This window comes from Tenebrio molitor, chromosome 3, assembly GCF_963966145.1.
Source record: "Tenebrio molitor chromosome 3, icTenMoli1.1, whole genome shotgun sequence".
NCBI classification, from domain to species: Eukaryota; Metazoa; Arthropoda; class Insecta; order Coleoptera; family Tenebrionidae; genus Tenebrio; species Tenebrio molitor.
The window spans coordinates 27,645,775-27,668,916 of record NC_091048.1 but is presented as its reverse complement, the minus strand read 5'-3'; the positions used below and the strand labels follow the sequence as shown (position 1 = coordinate 27,668,916).

Sequence of the window (23,142 nt, the reverse complement as noted above, 5' to 3'; positions counted from 1 at the left end):
TAATAATAATAATAATAATAATAATAATAATAATAACAATTTCAGCAACAGGAATAGTACCCCAATCTCTTTTTAAAAATTTAAAAATTTTGGACTTAGAGAACACATTGGTGGTTGAAATTCAAAAAGGTATATTATTATACTCATGTCACATCGTGAGGAAATTCTTTAACATTGACACAGAACATAAAACACAAAAAAGTCAAAATGCGGAGGCGAGACGCCGGTAATTATGTTGATAAGCACTGCACTATTACTTGATAGTATTATCCGTAATAGTGTATGTACTCCGGCAAAATTGCCGTGCCGCCGGGTGGAGGTGGGATACGAGATAACAATAACAGCAATAATAATATATGGAAGTTGAGGTATTGGATTTCTTCATAGGCTGTGACCTTGGAAAGATCTGCGCGAAGGCGGAGCGATAAACCAGTGAAAAATCTGTAGGTACGAGTTACGATTTAGGTCGACTTAAAAGAGACAAAAATGAATAATAAAAAGTTGAAATAGATTTATTGTACTGAGTACTCTGGTGGATAGAAAACATGACCATGGATTTCATGTTATCAAAAAATTCTAATCTAGATGTTTGTCCTTGGGACAAACTTGATTTTGATTCCTTCCTTGGTCCTGAGCGTAATGTCAACTATCACGACTATAGTCTCGGGAGTGTCGATCGGTTCCAGAATGAAATTCCCCAAGATGGCGCACAGCGCAGCCTTCAACTCCAACATGGCGAACCTCTGCCCTATACAGTTCCTGGAACCCGCGCTGAAAGGTAGATAAGCGTAAGGGTGTCGTTTTTGGCAGTTCTCCGGAAGGAATCGATCCGGATCGAATTTCTCAGGATCTGGATAAATCTCAGGATTGTGGTGGACGTCGTAGATGTGCATGATCGCGACGGTGTCCTTGGGCAAGACGTATCCGCTGTGCGTTCTCAAATCCTCCCCTAGAGTGCGAGCGATGAAATGGACGCTGGGGTACAATCGCAACCCCTCCTTGATGCACCTCTCCATGTACTTCAAGCTTTGTAGGTCGTTGTAAGTGGGCTTCTTGCTGAGGTCACCGAGGACCGCTTTCATTTCTTGCAACATCAGTTCTTGGACGTTCTTGTGGCAAGCCGTGAGCATCAGGATGAAGCCGAGAGCTTGAGCTGTGGTGTCTTGTCCTTCGAAGGTGAAGGTGTCGACTTCTTCCTGGATGCCGGTGTCGTCGATAGTTCCTTCTTTGTTCTTCGCTGACAACAACAAATCCAACATCGCTAGACGCTTCTTTCCTTTGTAGACGCCGAGTTCTTCTATGGGGACGTCGATGTCTTTGAAATTCTTCTCTCTGTCGACGATCACCTGTTTGGAGAATTTGTGCAAAATGCCCGTAATTTTCATCTCTTGGAGGTACCAAGGACTGAAGTAGTTGAAGTATTTGAAGATGAACCACGGGTGGCTCAGTCGATAGAGCAGGATTTTACCAATATCGTAGACCGCCTGCTTGTAGTCAATCTCTTCTTTCGTGACGAACTTGAGCTTGGTACCCATTGCGGTCTCTACAACCAAACAAAAATCAACAACGTATTCTTCTCGCAGTACCGCAACAGTACCAGCGATGGTCTTCAGAGTGAACTGGGCTATGTGAGGAGTCACGTTGACGTACGACTTGTTGCACTCCTTCTTCAATTCTTCGACCAGCTTCTCCGCTTCTTCGTTAAACACCAAAATGAATTGTTGCAAAATATTGAAGTGGAAAGCTGGGGTGAGAATCTTTCTTCTGGTTTGCCATTTCTGCCCGCTGCTGGTCAAAAGTCCATCTTGGAGCCAGTTGTGCAGGAGGTCATAGATCTGACCTTTTTGATTGTGAATCGGATTTGACATTATCAGCTAAAATAAACCAGTCGAAACCAATTTTTTCTTAATTGTGACAAATACCTCGCAGTCTTCAGGACTGAGGATGTTGGCTCCGCATTGAAACATGGCGTTTAGTTTGTAGATGGGGTAGAAATTCTTCCTTGCTTCACGCAACCGTTGGAAAATTAGCTCTGCAAGAGATTGTTTGTAGTTTACTTATGTTTGATCTAGCTGGTTTACCTGGAGTTCCCTGAAGGTACCACATGTTCCCAATGATGACTCCTCCTTGAGGGGGTCCTGCCAGTTTTGACATCATTGCATAATTGCTCAACAGAATCTTTATCAATTTTAACAAGAAAAAGATCGCTGTGAGAGCTGCGACGTACACCAGTACGGTCACCGGAAACATTCTTGTAGACTGAATCAGTACTGCTTGACCTCTGTGTTTTCAAAATGATATTTGGTCGGTTGTTTTCTGTCTCAATTCAACGATATGACTAATTGTTTCCTTGAAATTATGATTTAAAATATTTATCAGTTTTTTTACAAAATATTTACAAGTGCAGTGTAGAGTGCGGATAATATGCATGACAAAATTGAAATTTGTGCACATATACAGGGTGTCCCAGAGTTGCGAAAATGGTCCATAACTCCTTTATTATTAAAAATATTAACTTTTTCTTTTTTTCTATATGATACGAGTAGCTACACCTCTACTGCACATTCGGAAAATATTGTGGTATATATACAGAGTGTCCCAATATTGTGGGGTTTTTCGATTCTGTTTTTCTTACGGTGAATTACTCCGCCTTGGTCTTCTCTCTTGCGGCTCTTCTCTACATTCTGCCTTTTTCTCTGGCTTCTCGAATGACTTTTGCCCAGGTCTTCCTGTCCTGAATCTTAGTTCTCCAGATTCCTATCCTTCTAATGTCCTCGTATATCTGGTCTTCGCACCTTATCCTTGATCTACCTCTTGGTCTCTCCCCTACTGGTCTCCAGTTTATGATTTTTATTATTGTATGCTCTGGATCCCTCGTTTGTATGTGTCCAAATCACTGCAGTCTTTCTGTTTATATAAAAACCTACAATATCTTCTCCCTCGGTCAGGTCCCTTATTTCGTCGTTCATTAGTATTCTGTAATCCCCTTCTTCTGTTCTTCTTGGTCCTAAAATTTTCTTGAGCACCTTTCTTTCGAATATTCTGAAGTTCTTTTCGTCTGCGCTGGTGAGACTCATTGTTTCCGCTGCGTAGGTCGCTACTGTGGTCTTTTAGCTGTCTCTGGTACTTTCAGTAGGGATTGTTTGCTGCCTGTATTCGCTTTTGAATTTCAGTGCTTCGTTGGTTATTTTCATTCCAAGGTATTAAAAATTTTCTACTTGCAATGCAAGTAGGTACATACAAGCAACTTTTGCCAAAATATGCAATATGTATATGCAACGTTTGCTTTGCATATAATCCGCTCTCTAGATGAGGAACTATAATCACGTTTGTTGTAGACGCAATGCTTTAATCTTAAATAAACAAATCAAGGTTTTCCACGCTGCATCAACTCATCCTTATACTCTTTTCGAATTTTTTGCACATTAAAACCTTTATTGGTACTTCTTCAGGACCTATCAAAATTTTGATAGGACAAGATTAGTAATTTACTCTACTTCAATTTAATCTGAAAGTAGTTTGGCAAGCACTTTGTAAAAACAAACTTCGCCTAAATAAACAAAAACAAAAGGTATAAAAATAAAATAATCTTAGTTTGTTATTATCGTAGAAGTAATAAAATTCAATCAGAGGAGATTATCAGAAAATATTTTCACAATTATCGTCGATAATCTTGATTGATGGGTCATCGATCTACTCTCGAGGGACGAACTTGACCTTGATCCCTTCTTTGGTTCTGAGGACAATATCCACAACAACAACCACAGTCTCTGGAGTGTCGATAGGCTCGAGGACAAAGCTGCCCAAAACGGCGCACAGCGCCGCTTTCAGTTCCAGCATGGCGAACTTCTGTCCAATACAGTTCCTGGGTCCTGCGCTGAACGGCAAATAAGCGAAAGGATGTCTGTTTTGGCAGTTCTCCGGAAGGAATCGATCCGGATCGAATTTCTCCGGATCTGGATAAATCTCAGGATCGTGATGGACGTCGTAAATGTGAATGACCACGGGCGTCCCCTTGGGGAGGAAGTACCCACTGTGGGTCTTCAGATCTGCTCCTAGAGTACGACTTATGAAGTGCACACTAGGGTACAACCGGAGACTCTCTTTGATGCACCTCTCCATGTACTTCAAGCTCTGTAGGTCGTTGTAGGTGGGCTTCTTGCGGAGGTCGCCCAGTACTTCGCGCATCTCTTGCACAACCAGCTCTTGGATGTGCTTGTGTGACGCCAGGAGCATCAAAGAGAAGCCGAGGGCCATGGCGGTGGTGTCGTGACCCTCGAACATGAAAGTGTCGACTTCTTCCTGGATGCCGGCGTTGTCGATAGTTCCTTCTTTGTTCTTCGCCGACAAGAGCAAATCCAACATTGCTAGTCGCTTCTTGCCTTTGTAGACGTCGTGTTCTTCGGCGGGGAGCTCGACGTCTTTAAAGTTCTTCTCTCGGTCCGATATCACTTCTTTGGTGAAGGTGTGCAAGGTCTTGGTCACGCGTCTCTCTTGCAAGTACCACGGGCTGAAGAAATTGACGACTTGTTCGATGAACCACGGGTGGGACAGTCTGTAAAGAAGGATTCGTCCGATTTCGTAGACCGCCTCTTTGTAGTTGATCTCTTTTTGGGTGTTGAAGTGCAACTTGGTACCCATCGCGGTCTCTGCAAATCACTACGACGTTCAAAACAATCTCAAGTGTAGAAGTGGTACCTGTGATCGTCTTCAAAGTGAATTGAGCGACATGTGGGGTGATGTTGATGTAAGACTTCTTGCATTCCGATCTAAAGGCTTCTACCAGCTTGTCCGCTTCTTCGTTGAAGACTAGGATGAACTGTTGCAAAATGTTGAAGTGGAAAGCTGGAGTCAAAATTCGTCGTCTGGTTTGCCACTTCGATCCGTTACTAGTTAGAAGACCATCTTTGAGCCAGTTGTGCAGAAGGTCGTAGATTTTACCCTTCTCGCTGTGCACAGGATTTGACATAACCAACTGAAAAATACTTGATATTGATTTGAAGCTCTTGCTTTGGGGCAGTTACCTCGCAGTCCTCAGGAGTCAGGATATTTGCTGCGATTACATGGACGGCAAAGAACTTGTACATGGGGTAGAAGTTGCGTCTCCACTCTCTCAAACGGTTAAAAATATTCTCTACAAAAAACACCTTCATCATCTACATTGCTAGCAAAGGAGGATTGTACCTGTATCGGTCTGGAGATGTGTCATATTGCCAACAAGTATTCCCTCCCTAGGAGGACCAGGTATTTTTGACATCACTATATAATTCTTGGCATGCATCCTTATCCTTTTTATGGCAAAAAAGGACAAGACAGCCAATACTGCAGTCAGGATTATCGTTGCTACAAACATTTTTAATCGACTGGTGATGATGCGAAGAGCATGGAATATTTATCTCGAGTTCAGAATTATTTCTTATCTATTTTGTCCGATAGAAGGTGCAAGATTCAAGGTAAAGTGGATAATCTTATTGTAGAAAGATAAACATTAAACACAATATGCAATCGTACTTTTATTGAGATTCAAGTTCTTGGTACAAACTTAACTCTGATTGGGTCTTTGGTTCTGAGTACTAGGTCGACGACGAGTACTATGGTGTCAGGAGTATCGACTGGTTCCAGTACAAAATTGGCCAAGACACCGCAAATGGCGGCTTTGAGTTCCAACATGGCGAACCTTTGCCCTACACAGTTCCTGGGTCCTGCGCTGAACGGTAAATAAGCGAAAGGATGTCTCCTTTGGCAGTTCTCCGGAAGGAAGCGGTCAGGATCGAATCGTTCAGGATCTGGATAAATGTCAGGATTGTGGTGGAGGTCGTAGATGTGCAAATGCGTGATGGTGCCTTTGGGCAACTTGTAGCCACTTCCAGTAATCAAATCGTCTCCTAATTTTCGAGAAATAAAATGGACGCTGGGATAGAGTCGCAGGACCTCTTTCACTGCCCTCTCCAGATACTTCATCTCTTGCAAATCCTTGTAAGTTGGTTTTTGGCGCGCATCTCCTAAAACCATCCCGATTTCTTCGACGATTTGCTCCTGAAAAATTCTGACAAGTTTCCATCGACTGAAACATTCCAACTCACTTGGACATGTTTGTTGCAAGCGATCAGCATGAAGGCGAAATTGAGAGCGGCTGCGGTGGTGTCGTGTCCTTCGAACATGAAGGTGTCCACTTCCTCGCGGATCCCTTCGTCGTCGATGGTCCCTTCTTCGTTCTTCGCCGTTATCAGCAAATCTAGCATGGCCAAGCGCCTCTTTCCCGTGTACACCTCGTGATCCTCCGTTGGGAGTTCTATCTTTTCGAAAGTTCTCTCCCGCTCGGCGATCACCTCTCGGGTGAAGTTGTGCAAAACTTTGAGCGCCTTCTTCTCTTCGAAAAACTTCGGACTGAAGAAGTTGACGAGTTTGTAAATCAACCAAGTGTGGATCAGTCTGTAGAGAAGAACGTCCCCAATGGTGAAGACCGCTCGCTTGTAGCTCACCTCTTTTTCGGTGTTGAATTGGAGCTTCGTGCCCATCGCGGATTCTTCAATTACAAATTTATCTAAGAAGTATTAGCAAAAAGTGAAACTCCACCTGCGATTGTTTTTAGCGTGAACTGAGTAATGTGGGGGTTGATGTTGACACAAGACTGATCGTCTACTTCTTTGAAGATTTCCACAAGCTGGTCAGTTTCTTCGTTGAAGATATTGACGAACTGTTGGAGAATACTGAAATGAAAAGCTGGGGTCAAGATTCTTCTCCTGGTCATCCATTTTCTTCCTAAAACCAGTCGTCAACTTCACCACAAAGATCTAGGCCAAAATATTACCACCGCTCGTCAAAAGCCCAGTTCCCAACCAGTCATGGAGGAGATCGTAGGCGATACTTTTTTCTATGTGTTTGGGGTTGGACAAGATTCGCTAATAAATAAATAAATCACAAGGTTTCTCCCACTTTTGTTTCACCCTTACCTCAAAGTCTTCAGGACCGACTAGGCAAGCTGCATTAATGTGGAGTACCCTGATGTTGTAAATAGGATAATACTGGCGCCCCCATTCTCTCAATTTCTTGAAAACGTTGTCTGCAAAATCTCGTTTGGTGTGTTGCTCCGATTTTAAAATTCTTACCTCGAGAGGTGTGCAAATACAAGATGTTTCCCACTATGGGGTTGTTGTCAGGGGGCGCTGGTAATTTTTTTAACGCTATAAAATCCAAAATTTGACGTTTTATTGTTTTGGAATAGAAAAAAATGAGAGCGAAAAACGTGAAGCACAGAATTATTGTTGCAGCCAACATGGTGGCAATGAAGACTATGGACTTTTATTCGATTACTGATAACACTCAATTGTGTGTCAGTACTGTAGGTTGTTGCATAATTGTAAACCCGTTCAGTTGAAATATAATTATCATTCAAAACGCTTCATGGAAATTTATTTAATTTTATCAACAACTTAATGAACATAACAACAACAATAACGCAATGGATCGTTGAGTTTTAGAGCCTGGGCACAAATTTGACTCTGATTGGGTCCTTGGTTCGGAGTACCAGATCCATTACTAGTACTATAGTACTGGGAGTATCTACTGGTTCCAGTACGAAATGGGCCAAGATGCCGCAAATGGCGGCTTTCAGCTCCAACATGGCGAACCTTTGTCCGATACAATTCCTGGGTCCTGCGCTGAAAGGTAAGTAGGCGAAAGGATGTCTCCTTTGGCAGTTCTCCGGAAGGAAGCGATCCGGATCGAACCGTTCAGGATCTGGATAAATATCAGGATTGTGATGGAGGTCGTAGATGTGCAAGTGGATCAGAGTGTTTTTGGGCAGCTCGTACCCACTTGCAGTGACCACATCGTCTCCTAGGTTGCGAGAAATAAAATGGACGCTTGGGTAGAGCCGAAGGACTTCTTTCAACGCCCTTTCCAGATATTTCATCTCCTGCAAGTCGTTGTAGGTCGGCTTTGTTCGCGCGTCTCCCAAGACGCTTTTCATTTCTTGGTATATTTGGTCCTGAAAGGACTTCATTCATTTCTAATCGGAGAGACAACAAGACTTACTTGGACCTGTTTGTGACAAGCTATCAGCATCATCGCAAAATTCAACGCAACCGCTGTGGTGTCGTGCCCTTCAAACATAAAGGTGTCGACTTCTTCGCGAATTCCTTCGTCGTCGATGACCCCTTCTTCGTTCTTCGCGGTTATCAGCAAATCCAGCATCGCCAAGCGCTTCTTACTAGTGTACACGTCGTGTTTTTCTGTTGTGACCTCCAAGAAATTTTTTTCGCGTTCAGCGATCACCTCTCGAGTGAAACTGTGCAGAGTCTTGAGAGCTGCTCTCTCCGTAAAGTAGGTGGGACTGAAGATGTTCAAATATTTTAGGACGAACCAGCTGTAGGTCAATCTGAATACTATGATTTCCCCAATGTTGAAAATCGCTTGTTTGTAGTCAATTTCCTTCTTGGTGTTGAATTTCAGTTTGGTCCCCATTGCGGTTTCTTCAACCAAAAGATGCACACAATATCAACGCGCAGAAATAAATTACCTGCGATTGTCTTCAGTGTGAACTGAGTGATATGGGGGTTGATACTAATAAAGGGTTGGTCGCATAGCGTTTTGAAAATTTCGACGAGTTTGTCCGTTTCTTCGTTGAAGATACCGACGAATTGTTGAAGAGTGCTGAAGTGGAAACCTGGGGTCAAGATTCTTCTCCTGGTCATCCATTTTCTTCCTGCCACATCCACACTTTTTCTCTTCAGATTATTTCTCCACACTGATACTTACCATTGCTGGTTAGAAGTCCAGTACCTAGCCACTCCTCAATGATACTGTACACAATACTTTTTTCATTGTTTTTGCTGTTGGATAAGATGACCTGAAACCACACCCCCCCAGATTCAAATTCCCCATTCATACTAAACAAACCATTACCTCAAAGTCTTCTGGTTGAAGAATACTTGCTGCGTTTACATGAAATGCTCTGATGCAATAAATTGGATAGTATCTTTGGCACCATTCTCTCAACGTTTTAAAAATATTTTCTGAAACTTCGTCTTGATATTTTGCTCTGCTTTTCAAAATTTTTACCTGGATTGGTGTGCAAGTGGAGAACGTTCCCGATGATCACATTTGTGCAAGATGGTGCAGGAAGCTTTCCTAGTTTTCTGAACTTCAAGACTCTCTGTTTTAATGTTTTGAAATAGTACAGAAGTACTCCGATTAACAGCACCAATAGTGTTATTGTGGAGATGAACATTGCAGCACTGATTATTGCACTCCTTTTACAGTAACGCGTTATCTTCTGTTGCGTCTGTCTGAGCAACAAGTAAATAAAATTTAAAAATATTTATTGATAGTGATCGTAATAAAGCAATCGTGACGGACCTGCAGCAGTGCAAACAAAAATGAAATATAATAATTATAACAATATGGAAGTACCATCAACATCACCACAAGGATGGCCGCGGCGAAATAACTGCAATATATCGTAGCTTCATTAGTTAATAATTTTTGGTTCTAAATTAAAAATACCAAGAGGTTTGGAGGTTATCAAATAATTTTGTCAGTATAATTAGGACTAAAAAATATTTATTATCTTGAAATGCATTACATTACACAATCTGCATGTTTACTTAAAAATTAATTAATTCTAATTTATTCCCTTCGTCCTTGGTACAAACTTGATTTTGATTCCTTGCACGTTCCTCAAAACCAGCTCGCTTTTCACAATGATAGTCGAAGGTGTATCCACAGGTTCCAAAACAAACTCCCCAAGTACCCCACACAGTACCGCTTTGAGTTCCAACATTGCAAACTTCTGTCCGATGCAGTTCCTGGGTCCTGCACTGAAAGGAACATAGGCGAAGTTGTGTCGATTTGTACAGTTCTCGGGGAGGAATCTGTCAGGATCGAATTTCTCCGGATCTGGATAGATATCAGGATTGTGATGGACGTCGTAGATGTGCAGATGGATGCTGGTACCGGCCTTGAGAAGGTGTCCAGTGGAGGTCGTTATATCCTCTCCCAGAACTCGCACGATGAAGGGTACGCTGGGGTAGAGTCGCAGGACCTCTTTCAGGCACCTCTCCAAGTACTTGAGCTCTTGGAGGGTCCTGTAGTCTGGTTTGGTTGAACCTGCGAGGACTTGGTGCATCTCTTCGACGATGCGCTCCTGGAAGTAGACGATTAGAACGGATTAGAACTACCAGGAGGGTAGTACTTGGACGTCAGGGTGACAAGCTATCAGCATTAGGGCGTAGCAGATGGCGGCGGAAGTGGTGTCGTGGCCTTCGAACATAAAAGTGTCGACTTCTTCTCTGATCCCCTCGTCGTCAATCGAACCATCTTCTTTTTTGGCAGTCAGCAACAAATCTAACATAGCCAGACGCTTCCTCTTAGAATAAACAAAATCATCATTTGTGTCTAGTTTGATTGGCTTGAAGTTCTTCTCTCGTTTGGCGATCATATCAATCGTGAAATCGTGCAAGGTTTTTACCGTTTTGTTCTCTGTGTAGTACCACGGGCTAAATAAATACAAAAATTTGTTTACCAACCAGGGTCTCAAGATCCTGTAAGTGTAGATGAACGAAATCAAATGAATCGCTTTCTTGTAGCTCTTGCTGTTGATTGTTTTGTCACCAAGGTTCGTCCCCATTGCAGTTTCTACAACTCAAATTCAAGACTGTGCCATGGTACCGTAACACCTCACCTCCTATAGTATTCAAAGTGAAGTCGCTTATGTACCCAGTGACGTCAACAAACGGCTTGTCACACTCTTTCTTCAAAACCTCGACCAATCTGTCCGTCTCTTCGTGAAAAATCTTGATGAAATCTTGCAAGATGTTGAAGTGAAAAGACGGAGTCAAAATTTTTCGCCTGTGTTGCCACTTACTCCCCTTGCTTGTTAACAAACCTGTTCCCAACCACCCTTGCAGCATGTCGTACACTTGACCCTTTGCGATGTGTTTGTTGCTGGACAAAATTGTCTGAGAAGAATTTGGAAAAGTACAAGGTTGGTCTAGTCTCACCTCGAAGTCCTCCGGATTGAGCACGTTGACATCGGCGACGTGCAGGATCCAATCTTTGTAAATGGGGTAATGGTCGCGACCCCATTTTCGCAAGACATTAAACAAGTGTTCTGCAATTGGAGGAGTTGAGGAGTTGCCGCGGTGGACTGTCACTTACCTGTGGTGCCGTACAGTTCCGAGATGTTCCCGAAGAGGAAGTGTTTCGACGGGGGGCCCGGGAGTTTGTGCACGTGCACAATAATGTCCACGTATTGAATTACCGACCTAATGCAGAAAATCAAAGGGATGAGTATTGCAACGCACAATAACGTAAACCAAATCATTTTGATAGTTTCGCTTTACAAACTCAACTGACCAGCCTTGGGACGTTCGTTTCTTAAATTACTATAAATGCAGCAGAAAAAATGCATGTTTTATAGGAAAGATATTCAAAAATTGTAAACCAGAAAAAATTAATACATATTTAGCAACAGGTTTGTTGCGTTTGTAACGATTTAGATGGATATTTTAGCTCTCAGTTTACATTATTTTCAAAAATGAAAATGTAGCACGGGTGATATTTTTCAAATAATTTAAAAAAAAATTAGATATTGTGTGACGTGAAAGTTTCCGTCCGATATTTACACTAACATTGTAAAATTTTCATCTAGCTGGCCTTGTGTAATGATTACATAATTTGTTGCTCTCCCAGTTTATTTAACAAGTTTTTTATCTAATTAAATATTTCACGGTGCAGCTATTCAAATTAATGCAAAATCGAACCTTCAGTTTTTGCATTTAAAAAAATCTACACTCTTTCTCGCTTAAAACCAACGACATTGTGGATATTTGAATGTCAAAACGTTGTCAATCATCATTATAAACCCATCAGCCTGGAATAAAACAGCAACTCTTTGTTTGGATTTAATTCAAGAGATAAAACACCTTCAACTCTCATTGTGCCTGCGAAGATTTTTATTACAGCAGATCACACAAAACGCTCATTAAGAAAAACAATCGTGATGTTATCATCTACAAAATTTGACAGCAGAGACTAAATCTATATATATAAAACTGAATGTCTGTTTGTATATTTTGTATGCAAATCTACAGTTTTACTCCGATCTTGATGAAATTTTGTACACTTGATCTTCAAAACAAGAAGAAAATTACTGTCTACTTTAATTTTACAAAAACCAACCCCTACTACCATTTTCAACCCTGTTAAGAAAAAAAGACAGTTTTTTCGAGTTGGAAATACCCTCACCTTCGCCGCTTCACCCCTATTTCATCCTCTGAGTATATCGTCACCTTCGCCGCTTGACACCCACAAAAAGCAACCCCTATTATCATTTTTAAGCCTGTTAAGCACAAAAAAAGGAAAAATCAAAAGGCAGGTATCTGAAATCAAACGACACAATCAAACAATAGGAGGATCTAAATAAGGTTACAACTGAAAATAAAAGTGTTATGTTGGCGTATTTTCATGAATTGGTAAGTGATCATAGTGTTAGGTTCTTATCGTATTGATCTTTTTGTTTATATAGTCGAAGAAAAAAGTAGACTACAGTAAAGTTTTAATTATTCTTCGTAAAAAGACAAACTTCATACTGAAATTACTGCGTTTATCACAATACATTAAAGCTAGTATTTTATAATTGTTTGTCAATAATTGTGCAATTAAATATCTCTTTGTCTGCTTTTCTTCCTTGGGACAAACTTCACTCGGACCCCTCCACTACTTCTTAGTACTAACTCGGTCTTGAGCTCAAGACTCTCGGGGGTGTCCACAGGTTCCAAAACAAACTCGGCAAGTACCCCACACAGTACCGCCTTGATCTCCAACATTGCAAACTTCTGTCCGATGCAGTTCCTGGGTCCTGCACTGAAAGGAACATATGCGAAGTTGTGTCGATTTTGACAGTTCTCTGGGAGGAACCTGTCAGGATCGAATTTCTCCGGATCTGGATAGATGTCAGGATTGCGATGGAGGTCGTAGATGTGCAGATGGATCATGGTACCGGCCTTGAGGTGGTGGCCGCTGTAGGTCGTCATGTCCTCTCCTAGGACTCGCGCGATGAAGGGTACGCTGGGGAAGAGCCGCAGGACCTCCTTCAGGCACCTCTCCAAGTACTTGAGCTCTTGGAGGGTCCTGTAGTCTGGTTTGGTTGAGCCTGCGAGGACTTGGTGCATCTCTTCGACGATGCGCTCCTGGAAGTAGACGATTAGAACGGATTAGAACTACCAGGAGGGTGGTACTTGGACGTCAGGGTGACAAGCTATCAGCATTAGGGCGTAGCAGATGGCGGCGGAAGTGGTGTCGTGGCCTTCGAACATAAAAGTGTCGACTTCTTCTCGGATCCCCTCGTCGTCAATCGAACCATCTTCTTTTTTGGCAGTCAGCAACAAATCCAACATAGCCAGACGCTTTCTCTTCGAATACACAAAATCTTCACTTGCGTCTTGTTTGATCGCTTTGAAGTTCTTCTCTCGTTTTGCGACCACCTCAGTGGTGAACTCGTGCAACACATTTACCAGTTTTCTTTCAGTGTAGTACCGCGGGCTGAAGAAGTACAAATATTTGTTGAGAAACCACGGTCTTAACAATCTGTAGCTGTAGAGATTTCCAATTTGATGAATCGCGTCTTTGTACCTCTTGCCATTTGCCGTTTCCTCACTGAAGCTAGTCCCCATTGCAGTTTCTACAACACAGGCTCAAGACCACACCATGGTAACTACCACCAACCACTCACCTCCTATAGTGTTGAGGGCGAAGTCACTCACATACCCTGTCACGTCAACAAACGGCTTGTCACACTCTTTCTTCAAAACCTCGACCAATCTCTCCGTTTCTTCGTGAAAGATCTTGATGAACTCTTGCAAAATGTTGAAGTGGAAAGAGGGAGTCAAAATTTTTCGCCGATTTTGCCACTTACTCCCCGTGCTAGTCAACAAACCAGTACCCAGCCAACCATGCAACATGTCGTACACTTGACTCTTACTGATGTGCTTGGAACTACTCAAAATTGTCTACAACAACGGTACTTGTCCCTCAAACGTTTGATTTGCAAACGACTCACCTCAAAATCGTAGGGGTTCATTATGTTAGCCACAGCCACGTGAGCCACCCAGTTTTGGTAGATGGGGTAGTAGTCGAGACCCCATTGTCGGACAGTTTTGAACAAAGATTCTAAATTGGTTTGTTGAGGGTGTTTTGAAATTTGTTGACTCACCTGGACTGCCGTAGAGGGGTCCGATGTTGCCGTTTAGCAAATTCTGCGAAGGTGGACCTGGAAGTCTGTGCACATTCTTTATGATTAAGAATTGGTGGGTCAAAGATTTCACGACGAAGAGGCCAACCAGCACGATGATGGTCCATGTCAAAACTAACAAAATCATTTTGTTGCTTATGGAAACAAGCACGATACCGGTTATTTGCTCAATGTCAGCTAAAGCACGATATACTCGTTGGATTATCTCATCACAAAAACGTTAATTGTGGTGATTATGTTAAAATAAAACGAGTTTTGTGCCAGACCAATTTGTTAGTCTAGTAGCCATAGACAAGATGTAGCTGTTCAATTGTTTACTAATAATAATAAGTGACGATTTCCTCAATTATTCTGCTATAAAGGATTAGAATAACATTGTACTTTTTTTGGTTCGGAATTTTTTTTAAACATCTCAAGGATTCATTGGATTAAATGAAAACAGAACGACAAATACATGATTTATTATTTACGTTTTGTCCAAATCCTAAACACACTGCTGCCGAAGAGGCTTCGCTCTTGGAACAAATTTAACTCGAATCGGATCTTTACTCCTCAAGACCAAATTGGTCATCAGAACAATATCTTGTGGGGTGTCCACAGGCTCCAAAATAAACTGCGAAAGAATTCCAACCAGCACGGTTTTCAGCTCCAAAAAAGCGAATTTCTGGCCGATGCAGTTCCTGGGGCCGGCACTGAACGGTAAGTAGGCAAAATTGTGTCGATTTTGACAGTTCTCTGGAAGAAATCGATCCGGATCAAATTTCTCCGGATCTGGATAGATCGCAGGATTGTGATGTAGATCGTAGATGTGCAGGTGGACAACGGTACCGGCTTTCAAGTGGTGCCCGCTGTGCATGGTCACGTCCTCCCCCAAGAACCGCCCGATGAAAGGTACGCTGGGGTACAACCTGAGGACCTCCTTGATGCACCTCTCCATGTACTTGAGCTCTTGGAGGGTGCGATAGTCGATGGGGGTCGAGTCGGGCATGACTTGTTGTATTTCTGCGACGATAGAGTCCTGCAACAGGAGATTAGAAGAAAGTGGAGGGTTGGAGTTTTGGGGGTACTTGGATGTCGCGGTGGCAGGCCAGGAGCATCAGGGCGTAACAGATCGCGATTGACGTGGTGTCGTGGCCCTCGAACATAAAAGTGTCGACTTCTTCTCTGATCCCCTCGTCGTCAATCGAACCATCTTCTTTTTTGGCGGTCAGCAACAAGTCCAACATCGCCAGACGTTTCCTCTTGGAGTAGGAAAAATCCGAGTCGAGCCTGACTGGTTGGAAGTTCTTCTCGTGTTTTTGGATCACGTCGGTGGTGAACCGGTGCAAGGTTTTCACCAGTTTGCGCTCGCGCCAATTTTGCCGGTCGAAAAAGTACAACAAGTTGTTGGTCAGCCAAGGTCTCACCACCTTGTACAAGTAGATCAACCCGATTTCGTGGATGGCCCTTTTGTACTCCCTCTCGTTCACCGAGTCCCCAATTCTAGTCCCCATTGCGGTCTCTGCAAATCTCTCGATCAAAAACTGGTCTGCGGTACCACCACCCTCACCTCCTATAGTGTTGAGAGTGAAGGCGCTTATGCGGTCGTTGAGCGAGACGTACGGCTCGTGACACTCCTTCGTCAGCACCTCCACCAGTGCGTCCGTCTCCTCCTTGAACACTTTGATGAACTCTTGCAGGATGTTGAAGTGGAAGGAGTTGGTCAAGATCTTGCGCCGCGTCTGCCACTTGTCACCAGTACTGGTCAACAAGCCGGTACCGAGCCATCGGTGCATCATCCCGTAAGTCATCCCCTTTTCGATGTGCTTCATGTTGCTCAAAACAATCTACAAATTTATTTGGGTGTGACCGGATGCAAATGGTACTGACCTCGAAGTCGCGCGGGTCCATCACGTTCGCGGCTCCGGTGTAGGCGATCCAGTTCTTGTAAATGGGGTAGTAGTCGCGACCCCATCGTCGGACAACTTTGAAAATGTTTTCTGAGGGAAGGTTAGTGACAGGGGGGAAATTGCGACTCACCAGGTGTGTCGTACAGGACTCCGATGTTCCCCAAGAGGAGATTTGTCACGGGGGGACCTGGCAACTGCTGGAGTTTTATCAAAAGGACGATTTGGCGCAACAACAACTTCGCAACCAGAAGAAATACAGTTATGGCAAGAGCCCACAAAACTAATGTTAACTCTAGCATTTTTGTAGACTAAGTGGTCAGTCTTGTTTTGTGCAGCTAGCCTTGATCCCCACAAACTAAAATATAAGTAATCTACCTTGTAGTGTTATCAGTATGTTAATCTGATCACTCTTCGTTTGCAAAAAAGTTTCAGTCCACGACCCTAGCTGAGAAAATTTTTGAAAAGCGACTCATAAGACTGTTTGTTTTTGTTTTCACCAAACACCACTAAAATAACTTGTGATTTGTCATCATTCCTAATCGGGAACTCTTTATTATTACAAAACAGACACAAGGTCGGTCAGTTGATTATTCAGAGATAAATACGATATATACATAATATGCGATGTGTGCAAAGACTGATTAAAATAAAATAAAAATAACTGTGTTGTCTTTGGAGAATTAGAAATTCCTGGGGACGAACTTGACCTTGATGCCTTCCTTGGTGCGCAGGATCAGGTCAATAACAAAGACGATAGTCTCAGGAGTGTCGACTGGATGCAGTACAAAATTGGCCAGGATCCCGCAAATGGCGGCCTTCAGCTCCAACATGGCGAATCTTTGTCCTATACAGTTCCTGGATCCTGCACTGAACGGCAAATAGGCGAAAGGATGCCTGTTTTGGGAGTTCTCTGGAAGGAAGCGATCCGGATCGAATTTTTCTGGATCCGGATAAATCTTGGGGTCGTGGTGGATGTCGTAGATTTGCAACAACACGATCGAGTTCTTGGGGATGACGTAACCACTCCCTGTAACAACTTCCTCTCCCGTTTTCCTCGAGACCATGTGGACGCTGGGGTACAGCCGGAGGACCTCTTTGACTGTCCTCTCCAAGTACTTCATCTCTTGGAGGTCGTTGTAGGTGGGTCTCTTGTGCACATCTCCCAGCACCGCTTCTATCTCTTCGACTATTTGGTCCTGAAAAAGCGAGTGATCATTTGGTTCGTCTAAGAAGTACCCTTACTTGGACGCTGCGGTTGCAAGCAATGAGCATCAGCGCGAACGATAACGCCGCGGAGGTGGTGTCGTGGCCTTCGAAGGTGAAGGTGTCGACTTCCTCCCTGATGCCGGTGTCGTCAATCGCGTTGTCTTTTTTCTTGGCCGAGAGCAGCAAGTCGAGCATCGCTAGGCGCCGTTTGGTGGTGTAGACTTCGTCGGTTTCTTTTGGCAACTGGACTTCTTCGAAGGTCTTCTCGCGCTCGGCGATCATCCTCGAGGTGAACCTGTGAAGAGTGTTGACCACTCGGCGCTCCTTCAAGTACCCAAGCCTGAACATGTTCACCACTTTGTCGACCAACCAGGTGTAAGTCAGTCGGTAGACAACTATCTCCCCCATGTCGAAGATGGCCTTTTTGTACTCGATCTCCCGACTGTCTTCAAATTTTAATTTGGTCCCCATCGCGGTCTCTGCAAGACGACCTGTCACGAATTGACCACCAAAGAGCTGCTAAGTAGTACCTGTGATGGTCTTCAGGGTGAACTGAGTGACGTGCTGGGTGACGTCGATGAAGGGCTGGTCGCACAACTTCTTGAACGTTTCGACCAGTTGCTCCGTCTCTTCGTTGAAAACCGTAACAAACTGCTGCAAGATGCTGAAGTGGAAGGATGGAGTGAGGATTCGTCTCCTGGTACTCCACTTACTCCCTACACTGACTTACTATTTGAACTTTTACGACGCCAGAGACCTACCTGTACTGGTCAAAAGCCCAGTTCCGAGCCAAGGGTGCAGCACGTTGTAAATCCTGCTCTTGGTGTTGTGCTTGGGGTTGGACATGATCAACTACCCCAAAAAAAATCAAAACTCGGAATCGACTCATTTCACTCTTTACCTCACAATCCTCAGGTGTGTGCAAGAACGTGATGACCTTGTGGAGGAACGAAATGTTGTAAATGGGGTAGTAGATCCGCGCCCATTGTCGGAGCTTCTGGAATATGTTTTCACGACTGGTGTGCAAAGTGGGAATGCTGCCGAAGATTATGTTGCTAATAGGAGGTCCTGGGATTTTTTTTAATTCCAGGTAGTTCAGCACGGATTGTTTGATGCCTTTGAAGAAGAAGGAAAGTGCGGCTAGCGGAATGACGCACAGTGTTATCAGTAACAGCAACATCTTTACTGGACTGAGTCAGGGAGTACCGAAAGGTTATATTGATTGTGGAATCGCTCTTGCGAAATATGTACTAACAATTGACATAGGTCCAAATTACAAGTTCTCTCCCACAATCTCGTCTCTCGGTTCAATGTGTCACTACTGGTACTCCACCACGAGACAATTAAAAACGCAGTAGGTACCACCTCATCTTGGAAAACGCAATAGACTTGATTTTGATGCAGCTTTCTGTGTTTTCAAAAGAAGTAGCAAATTTTCTTCGTCTTCTATGTTTTGGCCTAGCTTTGTCAAGGACTCGCATCCTCGTGGATAATCAACAAAGCCACGAGGAAATTTTTTGCTTGAGATTAACGCAACGAAAAATATTGTTATGAAAAATACAAAGCGATAATCGTATGACGCACACTCGCAACAGTATGACAAACAGTTTTGCAGTACCGAATCCCGTGTTTGCGGAATGTTTATATTTATTATTGCATTAGTCAAATTATAGATTTGCAAAAACAACAAAAATATACAATTTTATCAAAACATTAATGTACTTGGTACAAATGCTACTCTTAGTCCTTGGAGCAAGTACCGATTGGTACGTTGTTGTTGTTTTTAACGTCTCACAGCAAATTTATCTCCATTTAGATTTCGTGAATCACCTCCTTACATGCTTTTCCGTTACTGGTGCAAGAGAAAGAATCAGTACCGTTGGTGGTACTCACTGATTACTTCTAAAAATGACCATTTAGATTTGTTTTTCCACCAGATTCTTTGTCCCTTCGTTGAACACTTTGTAAATTATTTAAAAATTTTTGAAAAGGGGTCAAAGGACAAGAATCAGCTGCAGGAACATCTGTACTACGACGTCTCCAAAACAACACATTTTCGCTCACATCTTCTAGATCCTTGTGTTGAAGAGTACCAAAAAGATAAAGTGGAGGGCCAGGTCTGGTAATGATGAAATAAAAGAACTCTCTGTAATGAGTACTGCCTTGTATATTTTTTATATTTCTTATCACAACAAAAACACTATGCAACTGTTATTTATTCCCTGCTCTTGGTACGAATCTCACCCGGATACTCTTCTTGTTCCTCAGAACCACATCCAGAATTGGTACCATCGTCTCTGGAGTGTCCACCGGTTCCAGAATAAACTCGGAAAGGATGCCGCACAGTACTGTCTTGATCTCCAGCATAGCAAACTTTTGTCCAATGCAGTTTCGTGGTCCTGCACTGAACGGAAGATAGGCAAAGTTGTGACGTTTTTGACAGTTCTCTGGGAGGAACCGCTCCGGATCAAATCGTTCCGGCTCGGGATAGATCTCCGGATTGCGGTGGAGGTCGTAGATGTGGAGGTGAATGGAAGAACCTGCCTTCAAGAGGTGGCCACTGAAGGTGGTGATGTCTTCGCCCAGAACCCTCGAAATGAAAGGAACGCTTGGGTACAACCTGAGGACCTCCTTGATGCACATCTCCGTGTATTTGAGATCGTGGAGGGTCTTGTAGTCGGGTTTGGAGTCGTCGTGGAAGACTTGTTGTACCTCTTCGACAATTCTGTCCTGGAATTAGACGATTAAGACTTGGGAGAGATTTAGAGCAAGAGGTACTTGGACGTCACGGTGGCAAGCCAAGAGCATCAGGGCGTACGAAATTGCAACTGACGTGGTGTCGTGGCCTTCGAACATAAAAGTGTCAACTTCTTCTCTGACGCCGTCGTCGTCAATCGAGCCGTCTTGGTTCTTAGCAGTCAAAAGAAGATCCAACATGGCCAGGCGTTTCTTCTTAGAGTACGAGAAGTCATCAGTGGTGTCTAGTTTAATCGGTTGGAAATTATCTTCACGTTTTGCTATCACCTCGTTGGTGAATTGATGCAGCTTCTTCACCAGATTCTTCTCGTAGAAGTAGCGGCGGTCAAAGAAGTACAAGATCTTGTTCAGCAACCAAGGTCTGCACATTCTATGCACGTACACCTGTCCGATGTCGTAGATCGCGTTTTTGTATTCTCGCCCACTAGAGCTGTCAACGAAATTTGTTCCCATTGCGGTTTCTAAAAGCATCAGTCAGTACCGTTGCGTGGTACACTTGGTACGTTTACCTCCGATGGTGTTCAATGCGAAACCACTTATGTAATCTGTCACTTCGATGTACGGCTTGTGACAATCCTTCTTCAATCTTGTTACAAGATTGGCAGTCTCTTCGTTGAAAACCTTGATGAATTCTTGCAAAATGTTGAAGTGGAAAGATGGTGTGAGAATTTTTCGTCGCGTTTGCCACTTCAATCCACCACTGGTCAGCAACCCCGTGCCCAACCAGCTGTGCAACATGTCATAAAGTGGTCCCTTAGAGTTGTGGACCATGTTGGACAAAATTGTTTCAAAATCGTATGGATTTACGATGTTTGCAACAGACAAATGAGCTATCCAGTTGCCATAGATCGGGTAATAGTCACGTCCCCATTTTCGCACCACTTTGAAAGCGTTTTCTACACAGAGGGGTTTCCAGTGAGGAGTCAGTTTATGAAGTGAGACTTACCTGGAGTGTCGAACAAGAGAGAAATATTTCCTAAAAGTGAATTTGTGGAAGGTGGGCCAGGTACATGCCTTAAATGTATTTCGATAGAAAGGCGACGTTTAAGTGCGTTGAAGAAAATTATTAAGACTGCGGCAATGACAGTCACAATAAACCACACGGATGAAGACATTTTTACCACCAGTACTGTTTTTGGCGTTACGTTTTACTGTTACATGATCTGCAAGCTTATTATCAAATGATAACACTGATGGGCTTCACGATTGAAGAAGTCATAAAAGTGTTTGCACTTTGGCAGTGGAAAATTTCTATTCCGGGAGATAAATCAGTTGTTATCACAGTCGAGGGTTTAGCAATGTCATCGGTTTGCTTAAATCTGTCTGTGTGGTTGAGTTTCATTCGAAAAAAAGCAGATCAAAGTTGAATCCATTTATCTTTCATCAGATTCTTTTTCATTGTCGATGATTTCAAACCATAAAAAATAATGAAAACATTCTTTTATATCATTCCTCTTTTTATAGGTACACAAAATTTCAACATAATAAGTACATATCTTGTGGTTTGGTGTCTCAAAAAATCCAACTGCATCTAGGGGGTTGGTGGTGGAGGATTTGTCGCTTTTGCTGTAAACATCATACTATGCAAGAATAAATTTTATTGGGCAAGGATAAATGTTGTTTATCTTGATTTATGTATTCGAGAGAGGATCAAGGAAACAAAAACAAACTTTTATTTCTGTTTTGTAATGTTATTACTTTGTTGGCACATCTAAAATAACAGTAAAATAATTGTTTTCCATAAAATATGCAATGTTATTGGGTACTATACACAATGTACAAATTACAGTTTTATGTTGATTAATTTCCACATACATCAAACGGGCGTGTTCAGCCAATCAGAGCGCTTGCTTTCATACAATCAAAAATGTTTATCGCGATAAAAACGTCCTACTACCCCTTTCAAAAGTGATTAAAATTGCGTGCTACTCCTGTCAGATTCTCAAATTGTTTTTAATAATTGTGTTTTTAATAACTGATGTATTATAAATAAATAATTAATGTTAAAGTTTGTATTCTGGAATTAATCTTGCCAAAAATAACGCGACCTAAATTTTTATATCTGATAAATTTTCACTTTAGTTTTTACGAGTTGAATTTGTCAAGGCAAAAAGTTTTCGTAAAATTGAAAAATTTATTCGATAAAAAAACTAAGTCTTGTTATTTTACTTTCGACAAATTTTGCAATTTATTTGTAAGCAATTAAAAATCCGTATATTAAAAATCTATCCGATAAATAGTAGATTATGCACCGAGGGAGTGAAGTGCAGTTTGTAGCCCGATGGCATAGTCCGAGGGTTCTACAAATCACTGAGGGTAAAAATCATCCACTCCCGAGGTGCATATACTATTTTTTGCACAACCCAACAATTTTAGTTGAAAAAATTATTATAAGTAATTACAGTTGCTTGCAAAAAAAACGGAACTGTCAGAATAAAATTGACACATTTTTACAATTTTTCCATAGTGTGAACTCCTATTACGAGAGATAGGTTAGAATGAACGTCAAAATTCATTGACATTTTAAAAAATTATTTGATAGGTATTGTTAAGTATACAATTAATTGACAAATGGATAAAACCAAATTTACATTAGGGAAATTTTCGTTTCCCATTTTTTTCTTTGCAACCCACTGTACATACACTACTAAAATAAAATACTGTAAATTTAATTACAATATATTTTACCTACAGGACATTTGATCAAGACTTATGATTTAATTTTTAATGTAGCACTCATTTCATTTATTATTATGCACTTCATTACCTAATTTCAGTAATGATGTTGCCAAATGCGCAAAATATGTCACGGGACAATAACACTCAATGGTGAAAGTCACATGGCCTTCTTCTAAAATCGAACCTATTTTCTGATTTCCCATCCTCGATTATTGATTCGATAAATGTTTGGGTATCGACAGTTATTCCCCCCTCTTGTATCAACCTGTCTGCTGATTAGACTAAAACGTAACGAACACAGTTGCACATATTTTACATTGCTGCTCTTATGTTGAATATTAATGAAGCTAAATAGTT

General features: G+C 42.3%; 8 protein-coding genes across 10 annotated transcripts; all 8 read right to left on the bottom strand.

The window, feature by feature from the left end:
* Window positions 1-491: 491 nt before the first annotated feature.
* LOC138127078 (cytochrome P450 4c3-like) lies at window positions 492-2,340 on the bottom strand. The gene is made up of 4 exons (XM_069042939.1): window positions 2,082-2,340; window positions 1,923-2,032; window positions 1,598-1,874; window positions 492-1,543 (listed from the first exon to the last, which is right to left on the bottom strand). The coding sequence occupies exons 1-4, from the start codon at window positions 2,248-2,250 to the stop codon at window positions 582-584; spliced, it is 1,518 nt and encodes a 505-aa protein (XP_068899040.1). The 5' UTR covers window positions 2,251-2,340; the 3' UTR covers window positions 492-581.
* Window positions 2,341-3,574: 1,234 nt separating this feature from the next.
* LOC138127084 (cytochrome P450 4c3-like) lies at window positions 3,575-5,385 on the bottom strand. Its single transcript, XM_069042945.1, has 4 exons — window positions 5,185-5,385; window positions 5,025-5,134; window positions 4,699-4,975; window positions 3,575-4,649 (listed from the first exon to the last, which is right to left on the bottom strand). The coding sequence occupies exons 1-4, from the start codon at window positions 5,351-5,353 to the stop codon at window positions 3,694-3,696; spliced, it is 1,512 nt and encodes a 503-aa protein (XP_068899046.1). The 5' UTR covers window positions 5,354-5,385; the 3' UTR covers window positions 3,575-3,693.
* A 115-nt stretch (window positions 5,386-5,500) lies between these two features.
* On the bottom strand, window positions 5,501-11,436 carry LOC138126609 (uncharacterized). Its single transcript, XM_069042404.1, has 11 exons — window positions 11,161-11,436; window positions 11,004-11,113; window positions 10,685-10,961; window positions 10,196-10,638; window positions 9,635-10,147; window positions 7,110-7,299; window positions 6,954-7,063; window positions 6,812-6,902; window positions 6,577-6,762; window positions 6,084-6,526; window positions 5,501-6,036 (listed from the first exon to the last, which is right to left on the bottom strand). The coding sequence occupies exons 1-11, from the start codon at window positions 11,324-11,326 to the stop codon at window positions 5,524-5,526; spliced, it is 3,042 nt and encodes a 1,013-aa protein (XP_068898505.1). The 5' UTR covers window positions 11,327-11,436; the 3' UTR covers window positions 5,501-5,523.
* LOC138127074 (cytochrome P450 4C1-like) lies at window positions 7,397-9,476 on the bottom strand. 3 transcript variants are annotated; one of them, XM_069042934.1, is made up of 7 exons: window positions 9,415-9,476; window positions 9,064-9,360; window positions 8,908-9,017; window positions 8,761-8,851; window positions 8,522-8,707; window positions 8,038-8,474; window positions 7,397-7,990 (listed from the first exon to the last, which is right to left on the bottom strand). In XM_069042934.1, the coding sequence occupies exons 2-7, from the start codon at window positions 9,230-9,232 to the stop codon at window positions 7,478-7,480; spliced, it is 1,506 nt and encodes a 501-aa protein (XP_068899035.1). In that variant the 5' UTR covers window positions 9,233-9,360; window positions 9,415-9,476; the 3' UTR covers window positions 7,397-7,477. The 3 variants fall into 3 exon arrangements, with proteins under 3 accessions (XP_068899035.1, XP_068899036.1, XP_068899034.1); XM_069042935.1 differs by having other exon boundaries at window positions 9,064-9,290; window positions 9,361-9,465; XM_069042933.1 differs by having other exon boundaries at window positions 9,064-9,286; window positions 9,361-9,448.
* A 1,106-nt stretch (window positions 11,437-12,542) lies between the features above and the next one.
* On the bottom strand, window positions 12,543-14,490 carry LOC138127075 (cytochrome P450 4C1-like). The gene is made up of 5 exons (XM_069042936.1): window positions 14,216-14,490; window positions 14,063-14,172; window positions 13,736-14,012; window positions 13,242-13,684; window positions 12,543-13,193 (listed from the first exon to the last, which is right to left on the bottom strand). The coding sequence occupies exons 1-5, from the start codon at window positions 14,379-14,381 to the stop codon at window positions 12,663-12,665; spliced, it is 1,527 nt and encodes a 508-aa protein (XP_068899037.1). The 5' UTR covers window positions 14,382-14,490; the 3' UTR covers window positions 12,543-12,662.
* Window positions 14,491-14,700: 210 nt separating this feature from the next.
* Window positions 14,701-16,624, bottom strand: LOC138127076 (cytochrome P450 4c3-like). Its single transcript, XM_069042937.1, has 5 exons — window positions 16,274-16,624; window positions 16,124-16,233; window positions 15,804-16,080; window positions 15,322-15,755; window positions 14,701-15,272 (listed from the first exon to the last, which is right to left on the bottom strand). Exons 1-5 carry the CDS (start codon window positions 16,440-16,442, stop codon window positions 14,739-14,741), a joined length of 1,524 nt encoding a protein of 507 aa, XP_068899038.1. The 5' UTR covers window positions 16,443-16,624; the 3' UTR covers window positions 14,701-14,738.
* Window positions 16,625-16,659: 35 nt separating this feature from the next.
* LOC138127082 (cytochrome P450 4C1-like) lies at window positions 16,660-18,567 on the bottom strand. The gene is made up of 5 exons (XM_069042942.1): window positions 18,251-18,567; window positions 18,111-18,201; window positions 17,880-18,065; window positions 17,386-17,828; window positions 16,660-17,339 (listed from the first exon to the last, which is right to left on the bottom strand). The coding sequence occupies exons 1-5, from the start codon at window positions 18,527-18,529 to the stop codon at window positions 16,824-16,826; spliced, it is 1,515 nt and encodes a 504-aa protein (XP_068899043.1). The 5' UTR covers window positions 18,530-18,567; the 3' UTR covers window positions 16,660-16,823.
* A 929-nt stretch (window positions 18,568-19,496) lies between these two features.
* On the bottom strand, window positions 19,497-21,316 carry LOC138127081 (cytochrome P450 4c3-like). The gene is made up of 4 exons (XM_069042941.1): window positions 21,053-21,316; window positions 20,616-21,002; window positions 20,128-20,567; window positions 19,497-20,079 (listed from the first exon to the last, which is right to left on the bottom strand). Exons 1-4 carry the CDS (start codon window positions 21,219-21,221, stop codon window positions 19,561-19,563), a joined length of 1,515 nt encoding a protein of 504 aa, XP_068899042.1. The 5' UTR covers window positions 21,222-21,316; the 3' UTR covers window positions 19,497-19,560.
* Window positions 21,317-23,142: the final 1,826 nt, after the last annotated feature.

Excerpts from the sequence above, each read along its gene's own strand:
- LOC138127078 (XM_069042939.1), bottom strand. The coding sequence starts at position 2,250 with ATGTTTCCGGTGACCGTACTGGTGTACGTCGCAGCTCTCACAGCGATC. Across the intron at positions 1,875-1,922 it reads TCAGTCCTGAAGACTGCGAG|CTGATAATGTCAAATCCGAT; the intron begins GTATTTGTCACA and ends GGTTTATTTTAG. Across the intron at positions 1,544-1,597 it reads CACTCTGAAGACCATCGCTG|AGACCGCAATGGGTACCAAG; the intron begins GTACTGTTGCGG and ends GTTTGGTTGTAG.
- LOC138127084 (XM_069042945.1), bottom strand. The coding sequence starts at position 5,353 with ATGTTTGTAGCAACGATAATCCTGACTGCAGTATTGGCTGTCTTGTCC. Across the intron at positions 4,976-5,024 it reads TGACTCCTGAGGACTGCGAG|TTGGTTATGTCAAATCCTGT; the intron begins GTAACTGCCCCA and ends AGTATTTTTCAG. Across the intron at positions 4,650-4,698 it reads CACTTTGAAGACGATCACAG|AGACCGCGATGGGTACCAAG; the intron begins GTACCACTTCTA and ends AGTGATTTGCAG.
- LOC138127074 (XM_069042933.1), bottom strand. The coding sequence starts at position 9,423 with ATGTTGATGGTACTTCCATATTGTTATAATTATTATATTTCATTTTTG. Across the intron at positions 9,287-9,360 it reads TTTTGTTTGCACTGCTGCAG|ACGCAACAGAAGATAACGCG; the intron begins GTCCGTCACGAT and ends TTGCTCAGACAG. Across the intron at positions 9,018-9,063 it reads CCACTTGCACACCAATCCAG|AAAATATTTTTAAAACGTTG; the intron begins GTAAAAATTTTG and ends ACGAAGTTTCAG.
- LOC138126609 (XM_069042404.1), bottom strand. The coding sequence starts at position 11,326 with ATGATTTGGTTTACGTTATTGTGCGTTGCAATACTCATCCCTTTGATT. Across the intron at positions 10,962-11,003 it reads TCAATCCGGAGGACTTCGAG|ACAATTTTGTCCAGCAACAA; the intron begins GTGAGACTAGAC and ends AATTCTTCTCAG. Across the intron at positions 7,064-7,109 it reads GTATTTGCACACCTCTCGAG|ACAACGTTTTCAAGAAATTG; the intron begins GTAAGAATTTTA and ends GAGATTTTGCAG.
- LOC138127075 (XM_069042936.1), bottom strand. The coding sequence starts at position 14,381 with ATGATTTTGTTAGTTTTGACATGGACCATCATCGTGCTGGTTGGCCTC. Across the intron at positions 14,173-14,215 it reads ACCCCTCTACGGCAGTCCAG|AATCTTTGTTCAAAACTGTC; the intron begins GTGAGTCAACAA and ends AAACCAATTTAG. Across the intron at positions 13,685-13,735 it reads CGCCCTCAACACTATAGGAG|AAACTGCAATGGGGACTAGC; the intron begins GTGAGTGGTTGG and ends CCTGTGTTGTAG.
- LOC138127076 (XM_069042937.1), bottom strand. The coding sequence starts at position 16,442 with ATGCTAGAGTTAACATTAGTTTTGTGGGCTCTTGCCATAACTGTATTT. Across the intron at positions 16,234-16,273 it reads AGTCCTGTACGACACACCTG|AAAACATTTTCAAAGTTGTC; the intron begins GTGAGTCGCAAT and ends ACCTTCCCTCAG. Across the intron at positions 16,081-16,123 it reads TGGACCCGCGCGACTTCGAG|ATTGTTTTGAGCAACATGAA; the intron begins GTCAGTACCATT and ends ATAAATTTGTAG.
- LOC138127082 (XM_069042942.1), bottom strand. The coding sequence starts at position 18,529 with ATGTTGCTGTTACTGATAACACTGTGCGTCATTCCGCTAGCCGCACTT. Across the intron at positions 18,202-18,250 it reads ACACACCTGAGGATTGTGAG|TTGATCATGTCCAACCCCAA; the intron begins GTAAAGAGTGAA and ends TTTTTGGGGTAG. Across the intron at positions 17,829-17,879 it reads CACCCTGAAGACCATCACAG|AGACCGCGATGGGGACCAAA; the intron begins GTACTACTTAGC and ends GTCGTCTTGCAG.
- LOC138127081 (XM_069042941.1), bottom strand. The coding sequence starts at position 21,221 with ATGTCTTCATCCGTGTGGTTTATTGTGACTGTCATTGCCGCAGTCTTA. Across the intron at positions 21,003-21,052 it reads TCTCTTGTTCGACACTCCAG|AAAACGCTTTCAAAGTGGTG; the intron begins GTAAGTCTCACT and ends CCCTCTGTGTAG. Across the intron at positions 20,080-20,127 it reads CTTGCCACCGTGACGTCCAA|GACAGAATTGTCGAAGAGGT; the intron begins GTACCTCTTGCT and ends GTCTAATTCCAG.